The sequence below is a fragment of the Taudactylus pleione genome, unplaced genomic scaffold (assembly GCF_031769625.1).
Source record: "Taudactylus pleione unplaced genomic scaffold, aTauple2 ptg000093l, whole genome shotgun sequence".
In the NCBI taxonomy this organism is placed as follows: Eukaryota; Metazoa; Chordata; class Amphibia; order Anura; family Myobatrachidae; genus Taudactylus; species Taudactylus pleione.
Window position 1 is genome coordinate 11,785,218 of NW_028284495.1, and position 14,972 is coordinate 11,800,189.

The window sequence follows — 14,972 nt, forward strand, 5'->3', positions numbered from 1 at the left end:
TCTTATGTACATGTGATTTCTTTTTTTTTTTATATTATTAAATTTGAAAAAATCTCAAAAAAACTTTTTACATGTTGTCATTATGGGGTATTGTGTGTAGAATTTTGAGGACAAAAATGAATTTATTCCATTTTGGAATAAGGCTGTAACATAACAAAAGGTGGAAAGAGTGAAGCGCTGTGAATACTTTCCGGATGCACTGTAAATAGGGGTATCTTACAATTAGTATTAAATTATATTTTTAAATGTGCTTGCCTTATTTCTACAGTGATGTATTACAAAACTTTTTTAGAATTTTCCAGCATGCCCAGAGAATTTCTGCCACTGTACAAATCATACGGATCTCATCAGTTACTACTACATAAAAAACAGTTTGATTTCCAGACACTGTTCTTTATTTAGACATACTCTGTGCAAATGCTTCCTGCACGTCTCCGCCAACCCCAGTCAGAGAGTCCTGAGGAGTGTGCGTTGGGGTGGAGCAAGCGGATGCAGACCTTATAGGCATTGGGATAGGGCGGCTGATGGTGTGACTGGGAGAAGAGCGAGGGGAGCCCGCTCCCTGAGTCTGTAATGCAAACAAGAGCGTTAATCAGCAGGGGAATTTGGCTTTACCTAATCAGTTTTATTTCTAGGCTGCCAACTAGCAGGCACAGTAACCCTTTTTTACATTTTTATTTGTATGGAGAACTTTAAATTATTTAGTGTAAGTATCAAAGTTAAATTACCAGTATATGGCTATAAACAGTTCTAAACAGAGCATCCATCAAACTTGTAATAGAAATAAGAACTCCATTCTTTATTTACAGAGCTCATAGTAGGTTGGTCAGCAACCAGCCCATCTTCAATAGCATAAGCCAGTGGTTCCCAAACTGTGCGCCGTGGCATCCTGGGTGCCTCAGGTTGGTGATCCAGCACCAAATCAAATTATGTAATGTAATATGTGAACAAACAGAAGCGCAAACCTGTCCCCCACCACATAACTGACCCTAAGGATGACAGGGTTTTTCTGAATTTCTCAACAACAAACCTAAACTTAGGGGTGCCGTGAAAACAATGCTGATACTCTGGGGCACCATGATTCAAAAACGTTTGAGAACCACTGGCATAAGCATTAGTGGCTGAAGATAGGGAGGGGAGCTGCCGCAATCTTCAGATGTTACTGAAAATCAAACATTGAAGCCATCTATTAGTGTCCTTTAATTACTTGTTATAGTATATCCCTAATGCAAACTTTCAGTTTCAGTGTGTGAATTTTGCGGTACACTAGGAAAAAATGCAATACATAGTTCATCCCACCCTGAAAGAGAAATTACTGGTGGATTATGAAGTAGAAACACCATAGCCCTGAGAAGCCACAGGAAACATGTGCTAGGTTCATGCAGAAAACATATAACTTTATATAAGCTGTGTCCAACAAAAGGTACAGATATTAATGTGAGCTGTCAACACCATTAATAGGGTAAAGTGATATAATGATTACCAGTAAGTGGATTCTTTGCACACATAAATAAACATGTTTCCAGCATTAAGGAAGATGCCCTATGACTGGTTCTCAGTTGTGCAGTAAAAATATCTTGGATTCAAAATTATATTTATAATTTCTATATCCGTGCGTCAAACGAAGCGTTTAACACTGGTCATTTGCCAACAGTACCAATGCATACTTAACAGGTGTTAAAAAAAGACAATATCTTATACAAGTTAATATTCCTACACTTTTAGTTATGCATTTCTATAACCTGACAACAGGGCTGGCAACAAAAATTATGGGCCCGGCACATTCATGTCTTTGGGACCCCCTATCCCCTCCCAGTAGGTACATTCAGGTTGGCCATTGGCTCATCCCCAACGGTCTCTTAAGCTTCATCCTAGCCTGTGTTGCACGAGCCTCAACCCTCGTCTCTCCAGCACCAACCATGTGTCTCCAGCCACTTCCCCTATGTCCCTCCATCTCCAGCCATCCACTCATCTCCTCTGTGTCTCTCAGCATCATTATCTCCCCACCTGCATCTCTCAGCATCATTTCCCACCCCTCTCAGCCTCATTCACTCCACTGTCTCTCAGCTTCATTCCCCAGCCCGTGCGTATCTCAGCTTCATTCCCCAGCCCGTGTCTCTCCGCTTCATTCCCCAGCCCGTGTCTCTCCGCTTCATTCCCCAGCCCCCGTGTCTTTCAGCTTCATTCCACATTTCCTGTGTCACTCAGCTTCATTCCCCATTTCCTGTGTCACTCAGCTTCATTCCCCAGCCCATGTTTCGCTCAGCTTTAAACCCAGTCCGTGTCTCTCAGCCACAAACCCAGTAGATGTCTCTCAGCCACAAAGCCAGCCCATCTCATAACCCCAGCCCATGTCTCACAGCCCCAGTACCTCCCCAGCCCTGTGTCTTCATCTCCATCCCTCCCCCACCACTTCATCTCAAACCCCCCAACTACCACCCAAACTGTGCCTCCCCAGCCTCCTGAACTACCACCCGAACCGTGTCTATCCACCCCAGCCAACACTTATCTGCTGCCTGCTGTTCCTCTTCTCTGGTTGCTCAGGCACGGCTCCTCTCTAGCCCAGCATCAAGACGTCATGTGCGCTGCGCCACCTGGAAAAGACGTTATTGTTCCAGGCTGCGTCCTCCCTCTAACTGACTCTGTGCTCTGCTGAATACAGCAGAAACAATGGGGACACATGAACTGGGCTCTCGAGGGGATGGGGCCCCACGGAATCTTGCAGCCCGGTACAAGTGTACGCTTTGTATCCTCTTGGTGTGGGGCCTGCCTGACAGTATTTAAATTTCCCTGAGATCCAATTGTATACTGTCCCAGGTTTGCAATCTATCGCACTTTGTGTTAGTGGGTGGAGCTAACAAATCAACACACATAACATTCCCGCAAATGCTTCAGAACTCATTGGATGGCGCTTCACAGTGCAGATTGACAATGACCCGAAGAATACTGTAAAAGCAACCAAAGAGTTTTTTAAGGCTAAAAAGTGGAATGTTATGCAATGGCCAAGTCAGTCCCCTGACCTGAATCCGATAGAGCATGCATTTCACTTGATGAAGACAAAACTGAAAGGAAAATGCCCCAAGAACAAGCAGGAACTGAAGACATTTGCAGTAGAGGCCTGGCAGAGCATCACCAGGGATGAAACCCAGCGTCTGGTGATGTCTATGCGTTCCAGACTTCAGGCTGTAATTGCCTGCAAAGGATTTGCAACAAAGTATTAAAAAGTGAAAGTTAGATTTAGGATTGTTTAGTTTGTCCCATTACTTTTGGCCCCTTAAAAAGTGGGAGGCACATATAGAAACCGTTGTAATTCCTACACCGGTCACCTGATTTGGATGTAATTACCCTCAAATGAAATCTGAAAGTCTGCAGTTAAATCACATCTTGTTTGTTTCATTTCAAAGCCATTGTGGTGGTGAATAGAAGCCAAAATATGAAAATTCTGTCAATGTCCCAATATTTATGCACCTGACTGTATACAAATTATTTAATAAATATTTCAACATTTGAGATCCTATGGTTGTAGACGACTGTGTCAGATCATCTCCAAAATGGCAGGGCTTGTGGAGTGTTACCGGTATGCACTGGTTAGTACCTACCAATAGTGGTCCAAGGAAGGACAACCGGTGAACCGGAGACAGGGTCATGGGCGCCCAAGACTAATTGATGCGCATGAGGAGTAAAGGCTAGTCCGTCTGGTCTGATCCCACATAAAAAAACCACAACAGCATTAATTGCTGAATACCTTAATGCTGGCTATGATAGCAAGGTGTCAGAACACACAATGCATCACAACTTTGCAGCGTATGGGGCTGCATATTTGCCGACAGGTCAGAGTGCCATGCTGACCCCTGTCCACTGGTAAAAGAGCATACTATCGGCACGCAAGAATCAGAACTGGACCATGGAGCAATGGAAGAAGGTGGCCTGGTCTGATGGATCACATTTTGTACTACACCATATGGACGGCCGGGTGCAAGTGTGTCATTTACCTGGGGAATAGATTGTACCAGGATGCACTATGGTAAGAAGGCAAGATGGCAGAAGCTGTGTTGACGCTCTGGGCAATGTTCTGCTGGGAAGCCTTGGGTCCTGGCATTCATGTGGATGTTACTACATGTACCACTGACCTAAACATTGTTGTAGACCAAGCACAGCCCTTCATGGCAGCAGCATTCCCTAATGGCAGTGGTCTCTTTCAGCAGGATAAGACGCTGTGCCACACTGCAAAAATAGTTTGGGAATGGTTTGAGGAACATGTCAAAGAGTTCAATGTGTTAACTTGGCCTCCAAATTCCCCAGATCTTATCTGATCGAGCATATGTGGGATGTGCTAGAAACACAAGTCTGAGCCACCAAGCAACTTACAGGACTTATAAAGATCTGCTGCTAACGTCTTGGTGCCAGATAGATGGTGCCTCAACAAGACAGAGCTGTTTTTGGCAGCACGAGGGGGACCTACACAATATTGGCAGGTGGTTTTAATGTTATGGCTGATGGGTATCTGCAATACATAGATCAAAAGAAAATCACAGGTGGCATGGTGGCAAAGTGGATAACATTAATGCTCACAGCACTGGGGTCAAGACTTTGATTTCTGGATGGTGCTATATGTGGAGTTTTCTCCTTGTATTTGAATTAATTTTCTCACACACTCCAAAAACACTTTTAGGTAAAGTGTCAGTTGACTAAATAAAACAAACAAAAAAAGCTTGTGTGTTATGGAATTTAGACTGCAGGCTTCAATGGGACAGGGACTGATGTGAATGAAAAATATTCTCTGCATAGTGCTGCATAATTAGTACAGATGAGGCTCATGCATTAATCGTCTGGCAGCAGAGGGCTCGCAGTGCCTGAGGCACTCTAACCCCAGTCTCCTCCTCCTCTCCCCGGCGGTGGCTGCAGGAAGATGATCTTTCTATAGCCCTAAACTCTGATGGCTCACTGCAGCCACGGCTCCCCACGGGCACAGTGATCGGCGTTCCTGACAGGATCACCCACCCCAGGCTTTAGGAAGATAATCTATCACTTAGCAAAACAGAAAACACATCTTACTTATTACATGCAGAGCGCCATGGTTAGAATAAAATTTTTTATGTGCATCTGGTCATTTTGTTAAATAAATAAGTTTATATGTATTTTCTTTTCCATGTTATGCACAAAATACAGATGTGTCCACATACATCTATCCTCCATGCGCTACAAGTCACGTTACACATAACGCAGCAGCTCCATGTGACTCGGTAGTGCTGAGCGTCTTTTCGTGTAACTTTGTACCTCTTCTTCACACAGCGATGCGAATAGAACGCACAAGCAGCTTACATCTTAAAGTTATGCCAGACAAAAAAACCCTTAAGCTTGTTTTGAGCATCTGGACAGTTGTGGAAGGCACATGGCAAAACACAGTATTTTAATGCAAACAGAATACTTCTAAACCACAGAATAATTATTGTCCGCCCTCGATGATCAGCATTTTATAGATGTGAGTATGGTGTTTTGTTATTCTTATAACAAAGTATTCACATCATGCCAACACACTCAAACGCGTGCATCCGATGGTAGCAACAAATAAAAGGACTTACTGCCTGTCTCATCTCTTGTTCCTGTAAATTGTTCATACACAGCAGAAAATAGGTTAAGTGCACATGATTCAGATATAGGAAAAATAACTTTAAAACGGTTACTTATTATTATTATTTATTACCAGTTATTTATATACACTTCTAACTGTGTTTTGAGAGGATATTGTTTCTGTTTTAGCAAATAAATAATATGCAGTTTTATTAAAGGGGCTTTTTTCACCAGGTGTAACGGTGTTGGCATCTCCCCTGGATCTCCCGTGGTTACACCAGTGCTGTTACCAGTGTCAGATGTATAATATTAGAAGACTCAACTGGCTGTATGGGAAATACACACTTGCATCACCTCCCCTTACAGAGTGTTTGGTTAGTACAGAGTGCTCCAACAGTTGGCATGTAGTGGGCACCAGCACTTGTTACAGAACAATGAAGAATATGTCCAGCACATGTCCAGTCAGCTTACTACCAGGAAACATTTCCTCATTGGAAATAAGAGCCAAATGTAGTACAGTCTATTGCAGAAAGCCATTAGACTACACAGAGTTTCCCTATAATAAGGGTAATAATATAGTAGTTATCATCCTGATGCTCCTGTGGTAGAGTAAAACACTGTAAGGATCGGTATAAAGCCCCCTCGTCGGAGTTTTATTCTGCTACCACTAACTGTGAAAATATGTTATATGTCTCACCTTCAAAAGTTTCATAAGCCCTTCGAGCTGTACCATCAACTCTCTCCTGCTCTCCTGCAACGCGGACATCCGCTGCTCCAGCTCATCTTTGCGCTGTCTGAGGGATGACAAGGAACAGATCAGAATGTTGCTCATGCATCAGCTTTCCCATATTATAATCAACTACTATAGTTTCAAAACACTTTTGCTCCATTGAAGAACAAAAACGGCATGCTTAATATAAAGACTGAAGGCTACAGTGACTTGCACATCTAAATTAACTGACAATATATATGTGAATTATGTGACAACAATGGCAGCAACAATTATTTCTAGTAAGGTCGTAGCACTCCAATATTTTCATTTATTTTACTTAATTTGGTGTGCAGTGTGTATGCGAGTATGGGCAGCAGTGCTAGTGGAACTGCCCAAACCTCTGCAAGCCCATTACGCTGCTAGTTTGAGTATGTATCAGCCATTATGGGCCTCTACAGTACATATGAATAGACCGACATTACTGAGCTGTACAGCAGCTGCTCCCGCGGCAGTCCCATTACTGATCACAGGCTTCAGTAATCAATATCTGCTGCTGACTCTACAGCAATGATGGATCTTCATTCCAGCTTGTCCTGAGCTCCACTACATCTACACAGGGAAAGTATGATAACCTCTGATATAACAGATAGAAGCACAGTTGTGTTACAATTGCCTGAAATATATTTTACAATGTGTTACAGCCAATACAAAATACAGATAAGTAAATAATTTCTAGGGGAATTAATGACGTTATAATAGAACGTTCAAGTTACACCCTAAACATGACCTTATATAATGTGTAATTTAGAATATTTTTGTAAAATTGCACAAAACACCAACAGAATGTTTTCAAATGCTTACTACGGCCTATGGTAATAACTGCCTGTCTCGTGCGTGTTTGTTTGAGTGGAACAAAAGATTCAGCGACAAAAGACAGTCAGTGCACTGGAAAACACCTTCATCGCCAAGAATGAAATAAGCTTGTCAGAGCAAGTCAAAATTCAAAGCAATGCTCATTGCTTTTTTCGATATCAAGGGTGTAATTTGGCAAGAATGGGTTCCAGAAGGCACAACAGTAACCAGCATTATTATAAGGAAGTTTTGAAAAAGCTGAGAGGAAGAGTCAGAAAGAAACGGCCGCATCTGTGGAAAAATGGTTTCATTCTTCACCAGGACAATGCGCCTGCAGACAAAGCACTTTCTGTGAAGCAGTTTTTGACCGACAATCACATTACTACACTTGGACATCCTCCATATTCGCCCGATTTAGCACCCTGCGACTTTTATCTTTTCCCAATAGTTAAATCAGTGCTTAAAGGGACACATTATGAATCAGTTGAGGCTGTAAAGAAGAAAACGGCAGATATGTTGAAACAACTAACAGAAATTGATTTGCTCCATGCCTTCCACCAGTGGAAAACAAGACTACAGCGATGTATTAGTGCAAATGGGGAGTATATTGAAGGGGACAAACATTAAATTTGTAATACCAATAAATAAAGATGAGTTATTTAATCAGTCTGGTTATTTAATAGACATACCTCGTATGAATGCTAGAATGACTATAGCTAATAGTGCACAGACACAACTAACAATAGTACAAAGAGATTCTATAGAAAGTTATTATAATCTACAATAATAAATATAATTCCTCTCTTGCAAGGGCAGTATGTAGGAATGTACTGTATAGGAAGGCTGAGCTGTGATAGTACCACACTGCAACCTATCCTGCTGCCCATGCAGCACTACTCTAATTCATAGGTTGCCTTGGTAACCTGATCCTACAATGCTCGTCTTTCAGAGAGAATTACCTCTTCTTAGCAAATTACGTACTCTGCCATAGCAACCAACGTTATGATACCTCTCTTATTGTAGCTCAGTGAGGTTCTAAAGATGCCTTGCATTAATATTATATGATTTATCTTCATTGTCTGACCATATGAATATTAATCTTCCTGGTCGGAGTCTAGCTCAACAGCTATATATCAACATTTATCGCCATTGGTTATATAGATGTAATTAAAAGCATACAAGCAAAGAGAACCATTTATAGGATATTGGGGCAGATGTACCAAACCATGGAGAGAGATAAAGTACCAACAAATCAGCTTCTAACTGTCATTTTTCAAACACAGGGGTAGATGTACTAAGCTCTGGAAAGTGAAGAATTGGAGAGTGATAAAATACCAGCCAATCAGCTCCTAACTGTCACTAAAATGGCAGTTAGAAGCTGACTGGTTGGTACTTCATATCTCCCCACTTTCTCTCTCTCTCCAAGGTTTGATACATCTACTCCATTGAATAAAAAATTCCCATTTAATAAAAAATACTGCATTTTACAGAGATGTGAAAGGCACACACTAAAATTATAGTACAAACAGTACGTGAAATATATTGGATCCAGATATATCTTTACTTCGTGAAACTAATTTGATGCCTAGTTACACACGTAGTGCTAACATCAGGGACATTGTCGTTAAATCAGACATCTCAACATTTAAGACATCTGTTTCAAATTTTCTTAGTAAAAAAAAGGGTTGTTACAAATGTTTGGGTTGCACCACCTGCAGTTATATGCAGGTGGGCCCTCACATATTATACCCTTATTCAGGCAAAAATTTTTACATTAATTGGTCGTTATCTTGCAATTCCCGTTTTGTGGTGTACATTCTGTCTTGCCCATGTGGGTTACACTACGTGGGCAAGACGGAGCGCCAATTTAAAGAACGGATGGCACAACACCGTGCAGCCATCAGGGCAGCTCTAACATCTGGCCACAGCGACCAACCGGTGGCGAGGCATTTTGCCTTAATGAAACACAGTATTGCCACTGTTCGCTATAAGGCCATTGATCATGTGCCAGCCTCATTGAGGGGTAGCAACCGATCCAAAAAACTCCGGCAGCTTGAGTCGGCATGGATATATAGGCTGGATACCTTATCACCACGAGGGCTTAACGAATCCCTGGGGCTCAATTGTTTTTTTATAGATTTGGACATTTTCTATTAATTTACATTTGTATTGATATTTGCATTTATTGCGTATGATTTGGCTCATCAGTGGTATGCAGCTAGGATTTTGCATACATTTAAATAATGGTGCTATATTTAAATAATGGTGCTATATGTATAGAACATTGTAAGGCGTGTCAGAACAATACGGTTTTAACATTGATTTCAATATACGTAATTATAGGTTTTCACATTGATCTTATTTATTATATATATTATGTTTCTAATGTTATACAGGCACGAGTGCTATTTACACTGTTATTTATATCGCTTATTTGCGGTAGCTAATTATCTTTCACTGATTGATTTAGTTTTTCATTAAAGTTTTTTTCTCTTTTCACTGGTGTTATATACACCAGGTCATGTTTATACTGACATAAGTAATATCACAGCTATGCACATCTGTTTATTCACGTTAATTGATAATTTTTGTATTGTTTTGGCATCATTCATTCCTTCACACCCACATTTTTCATATATTTCTTTCACGTTTTTTCACATTGTTTTTTCACCCAGTAAGTTGATGTATAATTTTTTTCATTTCGCACTCATGCCTTCAAATATGATAGCTTTTTATATTTTAGCTCAGTGTCATGTCAAAAAATTGTTTTGTTTATTTTTATTTTCATCAGTATTATCATTTTTTCTTATATCATGTTTTGTAAGCTCACTCACACTTACCATTAGCAGACCTTTCTGGCCTGTTATTTTTTGGTCCTTGCGATCATTGTGATTTATTTTTTGTTGCATGTTCATGTTTTTTTGTTTATGATTGCCATGGTAACTAGTGTGCTGTGGGTTGCCTCTAACAGCCGCCGTGACAGGGGTGACCACAAGGGCACATGACATGCGGAGAACTTCCGGTGCGTGACACGCACAGAATTTCCGGCTGACATTGTTGCCCATGTTCCGGTCTGGTCCCCGGCGTGCAGAGTGGGAGGAACACCACGCATCTAGATTGGTAAGATATTTAATGTCACTGTTTGTGTGTATGTTTGTTATTCTGTACTGTACATCCTGAGGAAGGGACGGCAGGTCCCGAAACGTTGATGATGGATTCAACTTTTCGCTTCTGCATATTTCCTTTGTAAGTCTCTGAGTGCCGCCTCTATGTGACATATATATATATATATAGTTACAATGTAAAAGCTGCACTGCACTTAATATAGCCAATATAATTGGTGCAAGGTCCTCCTATTAGATACAAAAAACATCCATCCAGGATATCCATTCAGGGGCTCATGTATAGATTTGACCAGCACTCCATTAATTATACATATTTAATGTCCATAGTGAAAAACGTCCTTAAGGCAACACGTACTGGTTTCCCCTGAAGACGGTTGATATCGAAACGGCCGTTGGGAGTAAGATGCTGGGTAGGAACGCTGTGCCCCAGAATTTACACTTGGATAAGTGATTCATTATTTATAACATGTTACTGGTACATGGGTCTCCATGTTTTTTGTTTTATATATATATATATATATATATATATATATTATATATATATACATTATATATATCCCCATTGTAGAACCCTGGGTGCCAGCACCATGCAGCTGAGCTCCCCAAAGCTTTTAAGCTTGTTGCTTTGAAATGGCGGCATAGGGGATGGGATGTGTAAGAAAGGACATAGCTATCTCCTACAATAAATAAACGCTGCACGGAGCAGACCTTGTAGCAGGTGAGGAGTTAACAATTACTGTATGTAGAAATGCAACTTTAAATGCTCTTTGTGATATTATCATGTGGACGTGTGTTTGTATCTCAATTGAGTTTTTACCTGAGCAATCGGAGCTCTGCCAGAAGAGTTGGATTCTGCTGAGTTTTTTCTGGTGTGGGCTGAGAGGCCTGTTCATGCTCAATTCGCAACCTCTGTATTTCCTGCAATATTTCTCTTAAAATAGATTTGATAACAAAAAGTAAAATATAATTTTAGCTTCTGTGTCCATCAATATATTTATTTTTAATCAGGTTTCAAATCAAGCCTTTGACATCCACATTTTGACTATTTACCTCCCCATGTCAGAGGTTATATATATCATGCATAAAGTGCAAACACATTAACTGGATAACATCTGTAAATAACAGTTCCCCCAGTTTATATACTCTACACCAGGCCTGGCCAAACTGTGGCACTCCAGCTGTTGTGAAACTACAAGTCCCAGCATACCTCCCACCGATCAGATGGTAAAGCATGCAGGGACTTGTAGTTTAACAACAGCTGGAGAGCCGAGGTTGGCCAGGCCTGCTCTACATACTGCATGGCCACAAGAGAAGCAAACAAAATGGCGTGTACCTGTTTTTATTTTCTAGCTCTGCAATAAGCTGTCTCTGCTGCTTATTTGCATCGATAGTAAATGAGATGTCTGGGCCTCTGTGCTGCAAAACAAAACATTGTCATTAAAAATCTGTACAACACTCCTCCTCGCACAACACACAATCACAACCAACAAGTGATATTATATTGCAAATTGTGGTCACATTTTTAGAAAACAGATGCTGCCCTTATATACTGCATGAATCTCCCACACGCATATAGCAACCCCTACTTTGTAGTGTGCGCCAAAAATTTGTACATGTTATAGGTCCGTAACCAATCAATATATCTAAAAAGACTGCTAAGATAAACTAATGATATGCCAATGACATACTTTATTATTTAATTTACTCATAAGAAAAAAAAAAAAACAATCTGAGCTCATGGACATGTTATCTTAAAAATAGTCTAATTAATGTACAATATCACACCAATTGTTACTGGCAATAACCCATGCAAAAGATAACTTGTATTTATATACTGGTTAGTAACACAGTGATGGTACTTAACATTTTTACACTGATTAAAGCACACCTCTGGCTCATGTTCTTAATAACTGTACCCCAGGTAGGTAGGAATATATGAGGGCTGATTCATAATGAGACTGATTTTTTTATTCCGAATCCGATGACTCCACAGAATCTGAACATTTTTCTTTTTCAAAGTAGCGTCCTTCACATTCAATAGATTTTTTGCAGCATTTCAAAAACGATTCAAAGACGTGCAGGAGACTGTTTTGTGACATCACTTTTAGTGTTACAGCTGCGGAATTTTTCACTTCATCACCTGTTGAGATCTTCTTTCCGCGCAGTCGTTTTTCAGGGTTGGGAATGACCAGAAATGACAGGACGCTAAGTCCGGGCTATATGGAGAGTATTCCAGTGCTGTCCCATTAATTTCAGTCAGTGTAGCCAATGCGACAGCAGCAACATGTGGTTGGGCATTGTCTTGTAGCAAAAACCCCTGTTTCTTCAGCAAATGTGGTCTTTTCTTCCTCATGGCTCTACACAAATGGGTTTTCAGGACGTTTGCATAGTAGTCACCATTAATGGTCTGTCCACGGGGAACCCAGTATAGGATTATACCGTGCGCATCAAAGAACAGCAGAAGCATGACTTTGCACACCTAAGGAGCCGCACGGAATTTTTTAGGCAGAGACAAATTTGCGTGTTTCCATACTGGAAATGGACTGTTGTTTGGATTCTGGATCATAATGACGAATCCACGATTCCTCACACTCGATGTCAGGAAATCTGTGGTGACCGTCCCTCCACCCTTATTTTCCTGACCCTCCCCACCCAATGTTATTTTCTAGTTACAGCATGTTATGTTCTACCTCGCATATTTGAAATTTTAAGCTTCGGATTCTGATATTTTATATCTGTTACTGACTGTACTCAATTCTATTCATTAAAAAAATTATTAAAATAATGATAATAAAAATATAAAAAGCAAAATGTTCTTTCAGAAATCTTTCATCGACGGCATTGAACAAAAGGCCCCTGCCAGACCTACTTCTGCTGTGCTCTTACATCAGGCGCACACTGCCTACTAGTTGTACAGCTGGTTTGAAGACGACTTGCGCTTTGTACTGTAGATACAGAAGACTGTTGTCCATGATGTTACGTTTGAAGTTATCAACAAAACCTTGCTATTTATCACATAGAGAAAGGGTCAGGCGGTAAGCAATAAGATGACTGCCTAGTCTTGAAATTATAATTGCTTGGGAAAAAAAATCCATGTGTATTGTATTATGTCAAGATAAAAGTACAAGAGATTCTTCTAACCTGAACTACTTCTAGCCCATAGGGGTTCTGTTACTTCCTAACCAGGTTGATTTGTCTGCTTTCATTTTGTATTGTCAATTTCACCACCAGTAACTTCTTCTTTAGTCCTTTGTCTGCCCACACACAGTAGATACCTTCTTTTTAAAAACAGTTCCTGCTTTCCTTTGGCAGCACATTAGAATAAATATAGTTATGCTATAAGGATGGGAGACAAAAACAAACAAACCAACAACAAAAAACTTAATGATCTTCCATTAGTTCTAGAATAATAAGTCCACAATTAATCTGTAAAGTCTGCAGAATATACTGCCAAAAAACATGTATACAAAAGAGATGCAATTCATGTTGAACTGCCACGATGACCAAAGTAGAGCAAACTAATCTGCACACTAGGAGAGATTACTCTTTTATTTTTCTATTTGTCACCATTTCTAGATTATGGAGCCATAATAATAGGTTTCTCCTGCAAATTGGGGCAAGCTTTTTCTTTTTTTACGTGGCATAATAATTGCAAAAATATCAGTGTATAAACATGCCATCATACATTGTTTATACTTTTACTCTAAAATTATATGCTTATTATGGAATGGTATAGAATATATATTGTTACAAATTTTATATTTTAGTATGTGGTGGATATACAGGTGCATCCAATTGTTTTTCCTTTTTGGAAGTAAATAATAAATATGTAGAACAAATGTAATTGTAGAATTGAACAGCTAATATTGCATAATAATTCCCTGTATTGGTGAGTGTTTTGTTATGAATCTCTCTGTATGTATCAAGTTTTTGATTTTGTGCGCAGTGCCATCGGATAGTGCATAAGAATATTGCAAGCTTTTCTAACTATTTGGGCCAATTTGTAGGCAAATGAACAGTAGGGAATAGAAAATCTATCTACGTTTTACATATGTGGTTTTATAGAAGCGATATAATGCCTAGTGTTTTACATGGCAAATTATTTTCTGCTAAGGAAGGAAGCACAGAATAAAAGGTTTCATAGGATATACGTACTGATGAAGTGGTTTCGGCTGCCAGCCTTGCAGCATATCTGGCAATCAATCTATGTTCTTCATCTAGGCGGCTAGGGCTGTCAAGCATTCTGTATACAAGATTTTTTTTTTGTAAAAAAAAAAAAGAAGAACAATGAAAACATGTTGTTTGTGGTCAAATAAAAGACATAAAATAAATAGTCTAAAGGCAAAAACAAGTGTCCACAAGCTGAAAACACTAAGAAAAAATCTTGTTAATTAGTGTCAATCGCATATTTTGTATTTTTCTTATTTGTCCTTATGGAGTTGTATTCAAGAAACAATATACACCAGTTTCTGGAAGACTGAAAACATACAGTAAACAAAAATACAGTTAATAATAATATAACTAAATTAGTGTTGGGCATAAACGGGGTCACATGTGGCTCTAGCAAGCACAGTCATTCCCCCCTCTTTGGTTATAAGTAATTCTGATAACACGCAGTCTATCCAGCAAGTTAGTTAGTCCATGATTGGTTAGTGATGTCTGATCTCCGGGCTTGCTATTCTGCCGTAGGTTCACTTAATGTTATGGTTGTA

General features: G+C 39.9%; 1 protein-coding gene across 13 annotated transcripts in view; it reads right to left on the bottom strand.

Annotated features, from left to right (window-relative positions):
- The window catches only part of DTNA (dystrobrevin alpha), a 294,993-nt gene that overhangs the window by 27,132 nt on the left and 252,889 nt on the right, over positions 1–14,972 (bottom strand). For 11 of the 13 annotated variants that reach the window (XM_088469565.1, XM_088469560.1, XM_088469566.1 and 8 more), the window contains 6 exons: positions 14,416–14,503; positions 11,594–11,676; positions 11,078–11,191; positions 6,269–6,365; positions 5,583–5,603; positions 409–568 (listed from right to left, as the gene is read on the bottom strand). In XM_088469565.1, the coding sequence (XP_088325691.1) occupies positions 409–568; positions 5,583–5,603; positions 6,269–6,365; positions 11,078–11,191; positions 11,594–11,676; positions 14,416–14,503 (563 nt within the window). The remainder of the gene's footprint in view (positions 1–408; positions 569–5,582; positions 5,604–6,268; positions 6,366–11,077; positions 11,192–11,593; positions 11,677–14,415; positions 14,504–14,972) is intronic. The other 2 variants (XM_088469569.1, XM_088469567.1) reach the window with 1 other exon arrangement.